Source organism: Ovis canadensis, chromosome 15 (genome assembly GCF_042477335.2).
Source record: "Ovis canadensis isolate MfBH-ARS-UI-01 breed Bighorn chromosome 15, ARS-UI_OviCan_v2, whole genome shotgun sequence".
Lineage (NCBI taxonomy): Eukaryota > Metazoa > Chordata > Mammalia > Artiodactyla > Bovidae > Ovis > Ovis canadensis.
The window spans coordinates 63,275,763-63,295,405 of record NC_091259.1 but is presented as its reverse complement, the minus strand read 5'-3'; the positions used below and the strand labels follow the sequence as shown (position 1 = coordinate 63,295,405).

Sequence of the window (19,643 nt, the reverse complement as noted above, 5' to 3'; positions counted from 1 at the left end):
AGCTTCAGCTTTAGCATCATTCCTTTCAAAGAAATCCCAGGGCTGATCTCCTTCAGAATGGACTGGTTGGATCTCCTTGCAGTCCAAGGGACTCTCAAGAGTCTTCTCCAACAACACAGTTCAAAAGCATCAATTCTTCAGCGCTCAGTCTTCTTCACAGTCCAACTCTCACATCCATACATGACTACTGGAAAAACCATAGCCTTGACTAGACGGACCTTAGTCGGCAAAGTAATGTCTCTGCTTTTGAATATGCTATCTAAGTTGGTCATAACTTTTCTTCCAAAGAGTAAGCGTCTTTTAATTTCATGGCTGCAATCACTATCTGCAGTGATTTTGGAGCCCCTCAAAATAGAGTCTGACACTGTTTCCACTGTTTCCCCATCTATTTCCCGTGAAGTGATGGGACCGGATGCCATGATCTTCGTTTTCAGAATGTTGAGCTTTAAGCCAACTTTTTTTTTTTTTTAAGCCAACTTTTTCAGTCTCCTCTTTCACTTTCATCAAGAGGCTTTTTAGTTCCTCTTCACTTTCTGCCATAAGGGTGGTGTCATCTGCATATCTGAGCTTATTGATCTGAGCTTATTGATATTTCTCCTGGCAATCTTGATGCCAGCTTGTGCTTCATCCAGCCCAGTGTTTCTCATGATGTACTCTGCATATAAGTTAAATAAGCAGGGTGACAATATACAGCCTTGACGTACTCCTTTTCCTGTTTGGAACCAGTCTGTTGTTCCATGTCCAGTTCTAACTGTTGCTTCCTGGCCTGCATACAGGTTTCTCAAGAGGCCAGGCAGGTGGTCTGGTATTCCCATCTCTTTCAGAATTTTCCACAGTTTATTGTGATCCACACAGTCAAAGGCTTTGGCATAGTCAATAAAGCAGAAATAGATGTTTTTCTGGAACTCTCTTGCTTTTCCCATGATCCAGCAGATGTTGGCAATTTGATCTCTGGTTCCTCTGCCTTTTCTAAAACCAGCTTGAACATCTGGAAGTTCACGGTTCATATATCCCTTAAGAAACCGCTAAATAAATACTACAGATGAAATGCCAATAGGAAAAGGAAAGTTATAATAAAATTCTCAAAAAGTAAAGAAAAAAAATTAAAATAAGAAAGAACAGAGAAAACTAACATAAAAATAATAAAACGGTAGACCCATAACCAACCATCAGAGATAAACCTGCTGGTCTGCTGTCCTGTTGATAATATTTTTTGTTACTTGTTCAGAGTTTTGTTTTTAAAAGAGAAATACTTGCAATATTTCTCTGTTAGAAGAGCTTTGGGATTCTCCTTCTCCCTTCACACTTAAAAGTAAAACTGATTTCTAATGGATTTCTTCCTTAAAAAGTTTTGAGGGTTGCTGTTTTTTTAATTCAACAATTAGTGTTTAGATCAACCAATACGAGAGCAGCAACTGAAGAATAATAATGGCTCAAGGTGGGAATGAGATAACAGCAAGCAGAGAAAGGTAAAAATGACCTTCACCAGGGTCCCTCTGAGGAGCCTGCCTGTTTCTACACTGTTCAGAACTATGTAATTCAAACTGTTTATACTGAGAGAATCTTCACGTTATTAGAAGGCATGCAAGACTACTGTAGAACAGAACTGTAAGGATTTCTTTCCTCTTGCAGTTACTCTGAGGTTCTATTGATTATTAAGATGCATAGTATGTGTGCTGAGTTACTTTCTACCTAGAATTCAAGGGTTCTGGTTTTGAGAGTCTGATCAGGTTAAAATCTTAACCTGATCTGCGGAAAGTTTTTTCCTTTGCAAGAATTACAACTATGCTGGTGAGGGGAGGTGTTCTTAGACTGTAAGCAAATTAGCAAACATTCTATAAGGAAACTGGTATATCATCTTTAAAAGTAAAAAAACTTCAGAAACTATTCCAGACAGAATGAAACTAAATAGATGTTAGATCTAAATGTAACATGGGATTCTGGACTAGATACTCTTGCTAGTAAGGGTGTTTTTGGGAAAACTAAAAATAAAAGTTAAATGGGATTATAGGATTAGATGGCAGTAATACATCAATGTTCACTGTCTGATTTTAATGGCTGTATTGCGGTTATTGTAGGACAACATCCTCCTTTGAAGGAAATATTCAATAAAGTATGAGGGGTAACAGAGGATTATGTTGGTGACATACCTTCAAATGGCTCAAAAAAAAGTTATTTGCACGGTATTTGAAACTATTCTTTACATTGGAGATTGCTTTCAAGGTATTTTTTTTCCCCTAAGCAGATACAGCTATAGATTAACATATTTATATAATTATTTTTCATGCAAAGAATCGGGAAAATGTGACCCAACACCGGGGGGAAAACATCAGACCTAGAAATGATGAACAGCAAAACTAGTAAATGAGGATTTAAAACACCTATTACGAATGTGTTCAACGATTAAAAAAACCAAACAAACATGAATACAACAAAGAGAAATACATAAACTATTTTTAAAATTAAATGGAACTTTTATAGCTGAAAAATGCAGTATCTGAAATTTTAAAATTCATTGTATGAGCTTAACAGAAGGATCAATGAACCTGAAACTGAGGAAATAGAACCTATACAAATTGAAGCACAAAGAAAAACAGGCAAGAAACAAAAAAGAATCAAAGGACAAGTAAGATAACTATTTAACATGTGTATAGGACTTGCCTGTTGGTCCACACTCCCAACCCAGGGGGCATGGGTACAATCCCATGTGCCACAACCAGAGATCCTGCATGCTGCAACTAAGACCCAGTGCAGCCAAATAAATAAATTAAAATATTTAAATAAATAAATTTGTAAAAGATTACTAAAAAACACACGTATAATTGAAGTACTAGAAAAAGGAGAAAACAGAAAACAAAATAGGAAAATATTAAAGCTTTACTGACTTAAAATACACCAAATTTTATTTTTTAAAAAATCAATCCACAGGCCTAAGAAGATAAACTTCAAGCAAGATTACCCCACACAAACCACCATTAACATCACCATATTATCACTAAGGAACATAACATTAAACTACTGAGATCAAAGATAAAAGAGAAAACTCCAAAAGCAGATAAAGAAAAATGGCAAAGGGAATAAAGATAGTAATAAACGATGACTCCCTAAACAAACAAATAAATAAAAGCCAAACTAGAAGACAATCTAACAAGTTGTTAGCTGCTGAAAGAAAGTAACTATTCAACAAGAATTCTACACCCAGCAAAAATGTTTCAAATAGGAAGGTGGAAAAAAGACATTTTCAGACAAATGTAAACTGACAAAATTTATGACCAAGAGAAGTGTACTACTATATGACAAGTTAAAGTATACAATTTAAGGTTATCACATTCTACATTCAGTTCAGGTCAGTTGCTCAGCCGTGTCCAACTCTTTGCAACCCAGTAAACTGCAGCATGCCAGGCCTCCCTGTCCATCACCAACTCATGGAGTTTACTCAAGCTCATGTCCATTGAGTCAGTGATGCCATCCAACCATCTCATCCCTTGTTATCCCCTTCTCCTCCCGCCCTCAATCTTTCCCAGCATCAGGGTCTTTTACAATAAGTCAGTTCTTCACATCAGGTGGCCAAAGTATTGCAGTTTCAGCTTCAGCATCAGTCCTTCCAATGAATATCCAGGACTGGTCTCCTTTAGGATGGACTGGTTGGATCTCCTTGCAGTCCAAAGGACTCTCAAGAGTCTTCTCCAACACCACAGTTCAAAGACATCAGTTCTTCGGTGCTCAGCTTTCTTTATAGTCTAACTCTCACAGCCATACATGACTACTGGAAAAACTATAGCCTTGACTAGATGGACCATTGTTGGCAAAGTAATGTCTCTGCTTTTTATTTTATTTTGTCTCTGCTTTTTAATAAGCTGTCTAGGTTGGTCATAGCTTTTCTTCCAAGGGGTAAGAGTCTTTTAATTTCATGGCTGCAGTCACCATCTGCAGTGATTTTGTAGCCCCCAAAAATAAAGTCTGTCACTGTTTCCACTGTTTCCCCATCTATTTGCCATGAAGTGATGGGACCAGATGCCATGATCTTAGTTTTCTGAATGCTGAGTTTTAAGCCAACTCATACATTACAACAGAGAAGGCAATGGCAACCCATTCCAGTACTCTTGCCTGGAAAATCCCATGGACAGAGGAACCTGGTAGGCTGCTATCTATAGGGTCGCTAGGAGTTGGACACGACTGAAACGACTTAGCAGCAGCAGCAGCATACATTACAACACTATACATTAAGTGATATAATATTATTTGAGGGCAAACTATAATAAAGATATATACTGTAAACTCCACAGCAAACTGCAATGAAATTAAGGAGAGAAGTAGCAGAGAAGCTAGCAATCAGGATGAAATAAAACAACTAAACACACACACTCCCCTAAGTTAATTTAAAAGAAGTCAGGTAAAGTGTGAGGGAAAACAAGTCCCAAAACAGAGATGAAAAAATACAAAATAAATAGCAAGATGTTAACTTAATCACAGTGATGATTACATTAAATGTCAGTTAACTATATGAACTAATTAAGAAACAGAAATCATCAGAGTTTCCTGGTGGCCTAATGGTTAGAGTTCAGCCCCCCTCCCCGATTGGTGGAAAAAACTGAGATTTTGCAAGCTGCACAGCATGTCCCCCTCCCCTGCCCTGGCAAACAAACAAACAAAACATCAGACTAGACAAAAAAAGGAGAGAGGGAGAGAGCCAACTATAAGTGACTATAAGCAAAGCACTTTAGGGGACTTCCCTAGTGGTCCAGTGGTTAAGAATCCACCTGCCAATACAAGAACATGTGTTGGATCCCTGATCCAGGAAGTTTCCACCTGCTATGAGGGAACTAAGCCTGTGGGCCACAACTACTGAGCACCTAGAGCCCATGTTCCACAATAAAAGAAGCCACTGTGATTAGAAGCCCAACTGCAACTAGAAAGTAGCTCCCACTTACCACAACTAGAGAAAGTCTGAGCACAGCAACAAAGACCCAGCATAGCCACATTAATTAATTAAAGTAAATAGATAGGATAAAATTAAAAGGATAGAAAAGTACCATACCAATACAAGTTATAGGAAAGATAAATGGCTACATTAATATTAGACAATAGACTTCAGAATATTAGGATATTCCTAGAGAAAAAAGAGTACATTTCATAATGATAAAAGGTGAGTACACCTCAAGATTACATCCTGAAGTGTATATGCCTAAAAATGTAGCATCAAAGCATATAAGAATAGAAAGGAGATATAGGAAAATACACTACTATAGTTGTAGTATAGTATTTGTGATTCCAATACTCCTCTTAATAATTAATAGAGGTACACAGATATATCAGTAAATATACAGGAAATCAGTCCTGAATATTCACTGGAAGGACTGATGCTGAAGCTGAAACTCCAATACTCTGGCCACCTGATGTGGAGAACTGACTCATTAGGAAAGACCCTGATGCTGGGAAAGATTGAGGGCAGGAGGAGAAGGGGATGACAGAGGATGAGATGGTTGGATGGCATCACCAACTCAATGGACATGAGTTTGAGTAAGCTCCAGGAGTTGGTGATGGACAAGGAGGCCTGGTGTGCTGCAGTTCATGGGGTCACAAAGAGTCGGACACGACTGAGAGACTGAACCCGAACTGAACTCATACAGAAGACTTAAACAACACTATCAACCAATTTGACCTGACAATTATAGAATTACTACATGCATAAAGAGCAGAATATAAATTATTTTCAAATTCATGTGGAACATTCACCAAGTATACAATATGAAGAGCCATGCTGCTGCTGCTGCTGCTAAGTCGCTTCAGTCGTGTCCGACTCTGTGCGACCCCATAGATGGCAGCCCACCAGGCTCTGCCACCCCTGGGATTCTCCAGGCAAGAACACTGGAGTGGGCTATGAAGAGCCATAAAACAAGCCAAAAAGTTTAGAATAATTTAATAATGTTTTCTGAACATAATGAAATTAAACCAGAAATCAGTAACAACAAAAAAAAAACTTGCAAATTTCAAATATTCAGAAATTAGACAAAATAATCAATAGTTTATTTCTACATCCCATGTGATTTCTTCTTTAACCTATAAGTCACTTAAAACAAATCATAGGAAGAATAGAAAAAAAGCATATAAAAATGTGTTGTATACAGTTATAGTATACTAAGAAAAATTTGTAACTATAAATGATTCTGTTTTGAAAAATAAGGTCGACAATTAGTATTCTAAGCTTATATCTCATGAAACTAAAAAAAAAAACCACTGAATAAGAAATAGGAAGGCAAAAAGAGAACAGAATTTAAAAATGGAGAAAATTAACATATTAGTAGCAAGAGGTTGTATATCTGCCATGATAAACAACATTTAATAAACCACTAGGATAATTAACAAGAAAGAGAGGATATACAGGTTACCAATATGAAGAATGAAAGAGCAGAGATCACCTTATATTCTACAGACATTAAAAGAGCAACAAGAGAATACCAGAAAATTCAACAATTTATATAAGCATAATTTCTTGAAAAATACAATCTATAAAAAACTGACAAAAGAAGCATAACAAAAAACAAAATTACAGACCATTATCTCTCACAAAGCCACAAAATCCTTACCAAAAACAGAGCTGACCATTGAACAACACAGGGTTAGGGGCACCAACCTGCCAAGCAGTCAAAAATCTGAGAACTTTACAGTCACACTCCACTGATGGGCTCTGTGCCCATGGATTCCGTATTGGCAGATTCAACCAACCACAGGCCATGCAGTACTGTAGCACATATTCACTGGAAAAAAAATCCCCATAAAAGTAGACCCACACAGTTCAAATCCATGTTGTTTAAGGGGCAACTGTACTGGCAAATCAAACCCAGACATAGATGTAGATGATAATACATCATATCCAAATGGGCCAGAGATGCAAAGTTGGTCCATCAGTGAAAAAAAAAATCAATTTCATTCATCATCATAAAGGACAAAATCATAAAGGACAAAATCACTTCAATAGATATAGAATACTATTTGACAAAATTCAAAACCCACTCATGATAAAACTCAAGCAAGCAAGTCAGGAAAAGAAAAGAATTTCCTCAACAAGAGGTCTAAAAAAAAAACCTAGAGTTTATCTAATAATAACAACAACAACAAAAAAAACCCATCATATCTAACAATGAAACATTTAAGGCTTTCCTCCTTAAAGGAGGAAAGACAAAGCTTTCTGCTCATGTCACTTCTACTCAACAATGTACTGGAAAGACCTAGCCCATGTAATAAGGCAAGAAAAAAATGCAAAAAGATTGAAAAGAAGGAAGTGAAACTTTCTATTCACAGATTACATGATTGTTTACTTAGTGACAAATAATTAATAAGCAAGTTCAGCAAGGTAGAAAATAGAAGGATGATAAACAAAAATCAATTTTAAGTCTTTATGCTAGCAACAAACAATGAGAAACATAAAATCTCAAAAATACAATTTATAAGAACATCAAAAAATATAAAACACTTAGAAATAAATTTAACAAGATGTTTAAGACCTCCACAATGTAAACTATTGAGAGAAATTAAAGGAGACCTACATACATGAAGAAATAAAAGATGGTGGATTATAAGACTCACATTTTTAAGATGTCTGTTTTCCCCAAACTGATTTATAGATATAACACAATTCCAGTAGGCTTTTAAAATAAAAACTGATGCAATATCTATTTTATTTAACAGATTACCTCAAAACTTAGCAGCTTAAAACATCAAACAATTTTACATCACATAATTTGCTTCAAAAATATGGAAGCAGTTCAGACTCAGGATCTTTCCTGGGGGCACAGTCAAAATGCTGGCCAGCTCCAAAGTCTTCTGAAGGCCTAAATGGACATGGAAGATAAAACTTTCAAGACAGTTAATTTTCCTGGCTATTGGCTGGAGGCCTCAGCTCCTCACTACATAGACTTTTCAAGACATGAGGGCTTGCTTCCCCCAGAATGAGTGATCTAAGAAAGAGAACAAGTGGGAAGTAGTCATGCCTTTTATAATCTAGTATGCAAAGTTTCATCACATTACTTCTAATTTATTTAGAAACAAGGCACTAAATTTGGCCCACACTCAGGAGAAGGTATAATAATTAAATTTTATCTCTTAAACAGAGAAGTAGTCAAGGATTTGTACACATACAGTGAAATTCTAAACAACAGCTAAGAGAAAAATCAACTAACTTCCAATGTAAGTAATTCTCAGGAACATGGATGATACTAAGGACCACAATTTGAGTGAAAAAAAAAAGTTGCAGAAGAACATATATAAAAGCAAAATTTCACTCACATAAAAAGTAAAACAAGCAAACAAACTGTGTTTTTTAGGAATGCATGAGTGGTAAAAGGCTAGGAAATGAAACACTGAATTAAGATAGTGGTTACTTCTGAAGAAAAAGAAGACAAGCTGAGGGAAGGGCAAAAAAGGGCCAAATGTTTACCTATTTATGGCTGCTCTTAACCAAAGAATAGTCATCCTTTATCAAGGTCATACATAATTCTCTTCAACTGGCAAGCTCTAAATTGGGCATTCCTACAGTAGCGAGATGGGGAAACAGTGGAAACAGTGTCAGACTTATTTGGGGGGGCTCCAAAATCACTGCAGATGGTGACTGCAGCCATGAAATTAAAAGACGCTTACTCCTTGGAAGGAAAGTTATGACCAACCTAGACAGCATATTGAAAAGCAGAGACATTACTTTGTCAACAAAGGTCTGTCTAGTCAAGGCTATGGTTTTTCCAGTGGTCATGTATGGATGTGAGAGTTGGACTGTGAAGAAAGCTGAGCACCGAAGAATTGATGCTTTTGACCTGTGGTGTTGGAGAAGACTCTTGAGAGTCCCTTGGACTGCAAGGAGATCCAACCAGTCCATTCTAAAGGAGATCAGCCCTGGGTGTTCATTGGAAGGACTGATGCTGAGGCTGAAACTCCAATACTTTGGCCACCTCATGCGAAGAGTTGACTCATTGGAAAAGACTCCGATGCTGGGAGGGATTAGGGCAGGAGGAGAAGGGGACGACAGAGGATGAGATGGCTGGATGGCATCACTGACTCGATGCACATGAGTTTGGGTAAACTCCGGGAGTTGGTGATGGACAGGGAGGCCTGGCGTGCTGTGATTCATGGGGTCGCAAAGAGTTGGACACGACTGAGTGACTGAACTGAACTGTACAATAAGATATTCTGAGAGACCACAGTCACATAACTTTTATTACAGTATACTGTCATAAGTGTTCTATTATTAGCTGTTATTCATCTCTTATTGAGCTTAATTTATAAATTAGATTTTATCTTAAGTGTGTATAAGAAAAAACAGTACATACAGTTGACCCTTGAACAAAAACAGGCTAGAATGGTGCAAATCCACACTATATGTGGATTTTTTTCAATAAATACATATTACAATACTATACAGTTCACAGTTGGCTGAAACCACAGATGCAGAACCAGGGATATAGAGGGCTAACTGTAAATCAGTATGTGGATTTTCAACTATATAGAGGATTGCGGTTGTTCAAGGGTCTACCATATACGGCTATTTCAGGCATTCTCAAGGGTCTTGGAACATAAGGAAGGTCTACTATAGAGGGCTGTTTTAGGCATCCCTTAAAGGTCTTGGAACATAAGGAAGGACTACTATATTACCACTAATTACTAAATATAGTTGTCGTCCAGTGCCTAAGTTGTATCCAACTTTTTGAGACCCCGTGGACTGCAGCACACCAGGTTCTTCTGTCCTCCACTATTGCCCAGAGTTTGCTCAAATTCATGTTCACTGAGTTGGTGATGCTATCTATCTATCTCATCCTCTGCCATCCCCTTCTGCTTTTGCCTTCAATCTTTCCCAACATTAGAATCTTTCCCAATAAGTTGGCTCTTTGCATCACATAGCCACCGTATTGTGGCTTCAGCTTCAGCAACAATCCTTCCAACGAATATACCGGTTGATTTCCTTTAGGAATGACTGGTTTGATCTCCTTGCTGTCCAAGGGACTCAAGAGTCTTCTCCAGCACCGCACTTCAAAAGTATTAATTCTTTGGCATTCAGCCTTCCTTATGGTCCAATTTTCACATCCATACAAGACTACTAGAAATACCTTAGCTTTGACTATACAGACCTGTGTCGGCAAAGTGATATCTTTGCTTTTTAATACTTTGTCTAGGTTTGTCATAGCTTTCCTTCCAAGGAGCAAGCATCTTTTAATTTCATGGCTGCAGTCACTGTCCACAGTGATTTTAGAGCCCCCAAAAATAAATTCTGTCACTGTTTCCACTTTCTCCCCTTCTATTTTGCCATGAAGTGATAGAACCAGATGCCATGATTTCAGTTTTTTGAATGTTGAGTTTCAAGCCAGCTTTTTCACTCTCTTCTTTCACTCTCATCAAGAGGATCTTTAGTTCCTCTTCACTTTCTGCCATTAGAGTGGTATCATCTGTGTATCTGAGGTTGTTGCCATTCTTCAGCAGTCTTGATTCCAGTTTGTGATTCATCCAACGTGACATTTCACATGACATGCTCGACATATGAGCTTCCTTTGTAGCTCAGTTGGTAAAAATCTGCCTGCAATGCAGGAGACCTGGGTTCGATCCCTGGGTTGGGAAGATCCCCTGAAGAAGGAAATGGCAACCCACTCCAGTATTCTTGCCTAGAGAATCCCATAGACAGAGGAGCCTGGCAGGCTACAGTCAACATGGTCGCAAGAGTCAGATATGACTTAGCGACTAAACCACCACCACTCCACATATAAGTTAAATAAGCAGGGTGACAATATACAGCCTTGTCATACTCCTTTCCCAATTTGGAGCAGTCAGTTGTTCCATGAGTGGTTCTAACTGCTGCTTTTTGACCTGCATATAGGTTTCTCAAGAGTCAAGTAAGGTGGTCTGGTACTTTCACCTCTTAAGAATTTTCCACAGTTTGTTGTGATCCACACAGTCAAAGGTTATTGCCTGGTCAATGAAGTGGAAGTAGATGTTTTTCTAGAATTCCCTTGCTTTCTCCATGATACAACAAATGTTGGCAATTTGATCTCTGGTACCTCTGCCTCTTCAAAACCTAGCTTGTACTGGGAATTTCTTGGAATTTCTCTGGAATTTCTTAGATCACCTAACTGCTGAAGCCTAGCTTGAAGGATTTTGAGCATAACCTTAATAGTTTGTGAAATGTGAATAACTGTATGGTAGTTTGAACATTCTTTGGCATCATCTTTCTTTGGAATTGGAATGAAAACTGACCTTTCCAAGTCCAGTGGCCACTGTTGAGTTTTCCAACTTGCTGGCATATTGAGTGCAGCACTTTAATAGCATCATCTTTTAGGATTTGAAATAGCTCAGTTGGAATTCCATCACCTCCACTAGCTTTGTTCATAGTAATGCTTCCTAAGGCCCACTTGACTTCACACTCCAGGATGTTTGTCTCTAGGTGAGTGACCACATCATCATGGTTATCTGGGTCATTAAGACTTTTTTGTATTGTTCTTCTGTGTATTCTTGCCACCTCATCTTAATCTCTACTGTTTCTGTTAGGTCCTTACTATTTATTTCTGTCTTTATTGTGCCCATCCTTGCATGAAGCATTTCCTTGGTATCTTCAATTTTCTTGAAGAGATTTCTAGTCTTTCTCATTCTGTTGTTTTCCCTATTTCTTTGCATTGTTCATTTAAGAAGGCTTTCTAAATATAGACCAAAGTCTAAAAGATAGTTTGGCTTGAGCTTGGCTTAGGTATCAGAAACAAATGAAAATTATTTCCAAAATGAAAATGTAATACGTTCAATTTTAAATTCAATTTGGCTCATGACCCAGGACAATCTTTTTCAAACTTTTCTTCACATGCAGTGTTTTTGGCCTGTTACTCCTTGGGGCAGGGTTGCGGAAGAGGGTGGTGAGCAATACCTAACTTGATTTTCAAGTTAGAATCCTAGATTCCAGTACCACCCCTATGATCCTGAACAAGTCATTTGTCCTTTTGAACTTGATTTCTTACCTACAAACAGGGATAACACTTATATCCCATAGGAAAAAAAAAATTAATAGTGCTTTGTGAACTATAAAGTCTTGCTTCTCCAAGTATAATCTCCAGACTTGATAGCTTATAAGACTTGATAGTAATGACTTGATAGCTTATAAGAGATGCAGAATCTAAGGCTACATTCCAGACTTACTGCACTGGAATATGCATTTTAACAAGACCTTTAGGTAATTCACACGCACATGAAAATCTGAGCAGCACTACTGTAAAGCACTCTATAGTTGTTAGGTATTTTCACCACAAAAAAATAGTTCATTAGGCATGCTTTTTGTTCTGAGGAAGTCCTATGACCTGGTAACTCATTAACAATATGACGTTAACAAGATATGACATCATCCTCCTCAGCTCTACCATTTCCCATGCTGAGAAACAACTGAATGTGGATTCTGGTCTAGGTTTCATAACTAATTTGCAATATAATCTTGGGCAAATCATGTTAACTCTCAAGGTTCTTCTCTTTATATGTAAAATGAGGTTAGACCACTAGTTATGAACCTGAGGTCCCTGGACTCACTGGAGTCTGAAAAAGTAGTAGTGGAAGAAGGCAAGATAGTATGAGTTAAGAGGATAGCTTTAGAATTAGATGGCCTTCGGGTCACTTAAGCTCTGCCATTTAATAGTCTGTGACCTAGGGCAAGTTACTTAACCTTCCTAAACTTTAAAAGAGTTAGAAGGATTATAATAATCATTCTTATAAGATAATATACACGCAGAGTTTTGCACATTAAGTGTCCTACAATGTTCAGTTCAGTTCAGTTCAGTTCAGTCGCTCAGTCGTGTCTGACTCTTTGCGACCCCATGAATCACAGCACGCCAGGCCTCCCTGTCCATCACCAACTCCCAGAGTTCACTCAGACTCGTGTCCATCGAGTCAGTGATGCCATCCAGCCATCTCATCCTCGGTCGTCCCCTTCTCCTCCTGCCCCCAATCCCTCCCAGCATCAGAGTCTTTTCCAATGAGTCAACTCTTCACATCAGGTGGCCAAAGTACGGGAGTTTCAGCTTTAGCATCATTCCTGTTAGCTTTTATTATTTCTATTGGCTATTTCTCAATATCTCAAAAGTCAAATTTATCTGAAATAATGCTGCAAAGAAAATATTATGCTGCTTTTCTTTGGACTAGAATTATATCAATACATTAAGATAATATATTATCTTACATATCTCATATGAATCAATACAGTGTAGTAACATATCGACAGTCACATGTGCTTTTGATTATTTTAAACAGGGATAAAGAATATTAATAATTATAATTTATGTAGAATATTAAGTTATAATTTATATAAGAAAAATAATAAATTGCCCCAAAAGAAAATAATAAAATATAAAATGCTTTTTTTCTAATGAAAAGGTTAAAATAGCTGCAATATCACCATATGAACCAGAAATTCCACTTTTGAGTCAAAGAGATATTTGTACACCCATGTCACAGCTTCACTATTCACTAGAGCCAAGAGGTGGAAGTAACCCATGTGTCCATCAGTAGATGAATGGATAAGCAAAATGCAGTGTACACATATAATGAAATACTATTCAGCCTTTGGAAAGAAGGAAATTCTAATACATGGTACAAAATGCTACATAAGGGCATTATGCTAAATGAAATAAGCCAGTAGCAAAAAAAAAAAAAAAAAAACCACTGCTGATCCCACTTATATAAATTCATAAAGACAGAAAGCAGTAGACTGGTTGCCAGGGTCTAGGGGTAGGGAGGAAGGAGAGAAATGGAGTTGTTAAATGGATTTGGAGTTTCAGTTCTGCAAGATGAAAAGAGTTACGGAGACTGGTTGTGCAATGATGTCAATGTACTTAACACTACAGAACTGTACAGTGAAAAATGGTTACAATGGTAAATTTTATGTTATGTGTATTTTTCCACAATGATTAATAAATAAGTATACAAATAGCTAGCTGTTCTTTCAGCACTAACACTGTAAAGCCCTTATGCATTAAGCTTTTAATAACTATCCCCCTTCCTTGTATTCCAATGTATGCATATACTCATCACAGCAACTGAAACAATTTACTGGCCATCTCTGACTTGTATACATTAAATCCAAACCCTTTGGTACCATGAATTTGGCCTTCCATTTGGCCTTCATTCTTCAGTGGTATTTCTGAGCCATGAGTCAGAGGCAATGCTGTTTGTGTGTTAGTAACTCTCAGAAAAAAGACTGTCTTCATTAAGGTGACACGGATACCACCTCCACCAAGCCCACAGAACCCCAGGGCCAAAAGAAGCCTGAAGTATGCTCAATTCCTAGAGGCCACTATTCAGAGAAGACAGTAGGAAAGGGCCTGGAAAAAGGAAGGAAAAGTGTGCAATAAGACACAAGTAGCACATGTGTATGGCAGAGGTAGCTGGTTAAAGCCTCTCTGGTCTCCTGCTGCACTGGCAACAAAGGATAGTTTATCCCTTTATCCGATCTAAGAGAATCCCATCATAACAGTGAAAGACTTGAGGGTTGCCCTGCTTCCCTTCTGCCCAACTCCTGTGAACAGGATGGGGAGAGGGGAGCAAATCTGTAAGAAGAGCCAACACCTATCTAGCTTGAATAATCCTAGCCCAAGGCAAAGTCTGTTGGTGTTTAGTCACTGCACATCTGCAAAGAGTCGGACACGACTGAGCGACTGAACTGAACTGAAACAGGCACGACTGAGCGACTGAACTGAACTGAAACAGGATGAGATGGTTGGATGGCATCAATAACTTAGTAGACATGAGTTTGAGCAAACTCTGGGAGATAGTAAAGGACAGGGAAGCCTTGTGTGCTGCAGTCCATGAGGCCATGGGATCGCAAACAGTTGGACACAATTTAGTGACTGAAAAAAGAGTATGTTTTAACATTTTTTAATTTTTTCATATATTTATGACTAACAGTGAGGATTTACAATGTTTGACAAAAACATGTAAAACTCACAGAACACTCATAACTTTTCTCATTGAGTATTAAGACTGATTAGCTAGGTTTTAACTTGCATAGTCATTTGTATTGTCCCACCCTACTAAGCAAAGTGAGGACTGTCTGTACTTGTACATTCCAACACATCAAGGTATTTAGTATTTCACAACTAAAGAGAAACCATCAAAGGGACTTCCTTAGTGGTCCAGTGGCTAAGATTCTGCACTCCCAATGTGGGGGACCTGGGTCTGCTCCCAGGTCAGGGAACTAGATTCCACATGCTTCAACTAAGAGTTCACATACAGAAACTAAGACCCAGCCCTGCCGAATTAATCCACTTAAAAAAAAAAACTATTAAAAAAAAAAAAGAGAAAGAAACTACCTTTTCCTTTGTTTGTTAAAATCTGCTTGAACAAAAAAGGAATATGAACTCAAACTGGATGATGTTAAGAAGATTGTGTTTAAGGTTTATAGTGACTGAGAACTGCTGCCATCTTTACATGTAATTCCCCAAACATGTTTTTTAATTACCCAAAATACACACACCCAATGCTGAGAGACAGACTTCCTGAAGAGTTATTTAATTTGTCATCTGCGATAGTATACTACTTCATGCTTGTCCTCATCCCTTGCATGCTGGGCAAAACAATGAATACGTGATAGAAATAATATGGTATAGTAACTTTAGAGTCAGACCTCAACTTGAATATTATCTTTACCCGACTCTTCTGCAACCTTAAATTACTTATTAGGGTTTCAATTTCTTAATCTGTGAAATAAGGATAATAATGCCTTCTTTTTGGAATTACAGTAAATGTCAAAAAAGATAAGATATGAAGTGCTTAGCAAACTATGATACATAGTAAGCACTTACATATAGCTATTATCACCATTATCATTATCCTTAATATTTCTATCATTATTGTAAATCTTTTAATCATGATAAAGTTGCTTTGCTTCAAGCACATTATTGTGCAGGCATGCTAGTCACTTCAGTCATGTCCACCTCTTTCCTAACCCCGCTTCAGTCATGTCCACCTCTTTCCTAACCCATGGACTGTAGCCCACCAGGCTCCTCTGTCCATGGGATTCTCAGGGCAAGAATACTGAAGTGGGTTGCTATTTCCTACTCCATGGGATCTTCCTAATCCCAGGGATCAAAACTCATGTCTCCTGCATTGGCACGCAGATTCTTTACCACTGCACCACCTGGGGAGCCCAAACACATTATTAATTTGCCTATTTTTCAAAGATAAAGTCTCATATTCAGATATGAATAGACACACACTACTTACTGGGTAAGAAGGCTGCCCTTAAATTCTTTTTCTACCATGGAAGATCATTTTCTTCCACGGTACGTGTGCAAAGGGCAGCCAACACTCACTCATCCTCTTCTTGCACTCCCTGATACCTAGTCTGCTCAGAGTTTCCTCTTCTGAGGACATTAAGAACCAAAGCCAAAAAAAATAATAATAATAAATTTAAAAATAAAAAATAATAAAAAAAACTTAAAAAGCCAAAAAAAAAAAAAAGAACCAAAGCCATTTCCCATTTCTCAGAGCTATCTGTCAGAACAATAGTATCTTGCTCTCTCATATCTCACATGACTTAACTGTCAGTTTTCTCTTTTGATTCTAATCCTTGACTCTAAACTAACAGTCATTATTACCTATATTGACCCATAAAGCTGCAAAGGACCTAAAGTCCAACTGAAGCCATCCCTTTTCTCGATCAAACAATCGTTTAGTTGCTAAGTCATGTCTGACTCTTCTGTGGCCCCATGGACTGTAGCCCACCAGGCTCCTCTGTCCATGGAATTTTCCAGGCAAGAATAGTGGAGTGTGCTGCTAGTTTCTCCTCCCTAGATCTTCCTGACCCAGAGACCAAACCCAAGTCTTCTGCACTGGCAGGCAAATTCTTTACCACTGAGCCACCAGTGAAGCCCACCAAACAATTAATTCCCTCTAAACTATTCTATATGAGTTAGCCTAGCAAGGTCTGCTTTAACACTTTTAGTGACAGAAAGCCCTCTACCTCTCGAATCAATCCATTCAATGATTATAACTTTTTAATTTTCCTTATGTTGAACCAAAATCTCTCCCCTTACAAGTAGTTTCCACCCATAGGCTGTAATTTCACATTCTAGAAAAATACAGTTTATCTATTCTATACTACAGCCCAATCAACATTTGAAGATTCCTGAGTTTCGCTTTTCCACATTACACATTTCTAGTTCAGAAAGCACAATTTTAAGCCCCTTCTCTCATGGACCTCCTCTGGACCTTTGTATGGGCTTGTCAAAGTGATCTAACAACAAACATGTAAAGCACTTCCTTTTCCAACATTTGAGCTGCCAAATAATTACACTACAAATGATCCCTTTGTCCATATCCATCCATTACTATGTAAAAATTATTAATTTAACTAGTTGTTCAGGAAAAGTAACTCTCAGCCTAAATCACAGTTTAAAGAAAATGGTACTAAGTAATTAATCTCTAATTAAAATAATTTATATTTTAAAAAATAAAAAAATGGTACTAAAAGTCTTGAAAACAACCAGTTTTTGTTGGTTTTTTTTTTTTTTTTAATCCTAGTCAATTACCCGGGAACACAATAAAGGAGGATCAGCAGGCATGAAAGTCTTGTCTCTTTCCCACAAAACCAAACACATGTCTGAGGGAAAAAGACCCAACAATGGGAAGGTTAGCTAAAAAAGGGTTTTGCTTCCTGTCCTGAGAAAGTTGAGCCAATTAAAAGAAGGCAGTAATAGTGAGCCAAAAAATATTCTCTGTACCTTGCCAGAAGCAGGTACCTGAAGGATCAAATATTGTGCTCTTAAAACTTGACCAAAGTAAACTACAAAAAAGAAGTGGCAGATTTTTCCTGAGCTCTCCTCGGCCTGGCAAGAACGTCCATCTGGGGAAATACACACGCAGAGCCCCAAGGGACCAGTCAGGGGCAGCAACTGGAAGAGGATTCTTCCCCAAGTCCTCACTAGGTGCAGTCAGTGCAAGTACTGTCCGCAGAAGAACCTCTACCTTTGTCAGGTAGTCGGAGAGGAGGCAGGGTGGAGTAGGGACTGGAACCCTTGTGCCCTGAGGCCTGGCATGAGCCGGAAGGTACTGACTAGATGCTGCCGTCTACCTTCGGACGCAAAGACATAGCCGAACGATCGTACTCCGAGAGAAGGTGATCTCTGGTACCCGAAGATATCCCGGGTGGGAGGGGGCTGGGGGTAAGGACAGGGGTCGGGATCTGACACTGGGAAAACCGTTCCTTGTAAAGTGACCGAAGAGGTCTCACAGGAACAGAGAAAGAGGAAGGGAAAGACCGTATTTTCACGTATTTGGGGGAAGACTGAGCCAGGACCTGTTCCCTTCTCCTGCGCCCTTATGACGAAGGTGGTGACAGCAACAGTGGGAGCAGGTGTCCCGGGCCCTCATTCAAACGAGCAGAGTCCCCCACTGTCCCGAGCTCTTCTCAGGCTGCCCCCACTCGCCCCTCAGGCAGCGGAATCCCATTCCCAACCCTGCCCCTCGGGCTTTCCCCTTGGGTCCAGCAGGGGCTCTCCACTTCTCTTCCGCCCCCCAATCTAAAGGCCCCCCTCAACGCGTCCAGACTGGCCCTCCTCACTCGCCACCTTGGATCGCTCTAGCTGCTGCCTTCCTCCGCAACATTCCCATTCCAGTCCCCTGGCCCGGGCTCCCCTACGCCACCTCCCCCGGCCAGGCCCGGTGCCTCCCCCGGCGGCCAGGTCCGCCCTCTGCCTTCCTCACGCGGCGTCTCGCCCTCAGACCGGCGCCCTCCCTCCCTCGCTCCCGCCTCAGGCCGGCACCCGCACTCACAGAACTCTGCGATGTACCAGGTCACCGCGTAGTTCTCCTCGCACCAGTCCAGCGTGGAGGTCGTTGGACCCCAGTAGCCCTCGCGGTCCCCGGCGGGAGCCATCGCGCGCGCCGCCGCCGCCGCCCAAGCGCTCCACTGGCTGCGATCGGCTCAGCGGGCTCCCAGGCCGGCTCTGGCCCTGCTGGCGCGCTAGTCTAGCGTCCCGCCCGCCCTCCGTCCCCGAGGGGCGGGGCCCGGCGCCGTCAGCGCCCCGCCGGGCCAGAGACCCCGCCCACCGCGGCCGGCGCAGAGCCCAGGCCGAGGGCCGGGGACCGCCCTGCCCCCTCCTTCCTCGGGAAGGGGTGTGACCTGGGCCGCCGGCCCCGCCTAGACACGCCCTTGGCTGTGGGTTAGACGTTCCTGACATCCCCGAGGCAGTTTTCTATCTGAACCTCTGAGTTTCTGTAGGAGGGGCGGTTAATTTTATTGAGGCGGGGGTGGGATGAAGGCTGCAATCAAGCCCTGGCTTGATAAAACCTGTGCACGGATGCGCCTCAGTTTTTACTTGGTCACAGACCTCCAGAGAAGCCCAGAAACCGGCTACTCCAGCCCCGCTGGGGACTCCTGGGAAACAAACAATAATTATCTGATAAAGGTATAAGTGTCAGTTCAGTCGCTCAGTTGTGTCCGACTCTTTGCGACCCCCATGGACTGTCGCCCGCCAGATTCCTCTGTCCATGGGATTTCCCAGGCAAGAATACTGGAGTGGGTTTCCATTTCCTCCTCCAGGGTATCTTCCCCACCCAGAAATCGAACCCAGGTCTCTTGCATCTCAGGCAGATTCTTTACCATTTGAGCCACTGAGGAACAACAAATCCTGGTCCCA

At 40.0% G+C, this 19,643-nt stretch overlaps 1 protein-coding gene across 1 annotated transcript in view; it reads right to left on the bottom strand.

Annotated features, from left to right (window-relative positions):
• The window catches only part of ACER3 (alkaline ceramidase 3), a 144,711-nt gene extending 125,603 nt beyond the window's left edge, over positions 1 to 19,108 (bottom strand). Inside the window, exon 1 of the mRNA XM_069553827.1 lies at positions 18,778 to 19,108. Within this exon, the coding sequence (XP_069409928.1) occupies positions 18,778 to 18,880 (103 nt within the window). The 5' untranslated portion in view covers positions 18,881 to 19,108. The remainder of the gene's footprint in view (positions 1 to 18,777) is intronic.
• Positions 19,109 to 19,643: the final 535 nt, after the last annotated feature.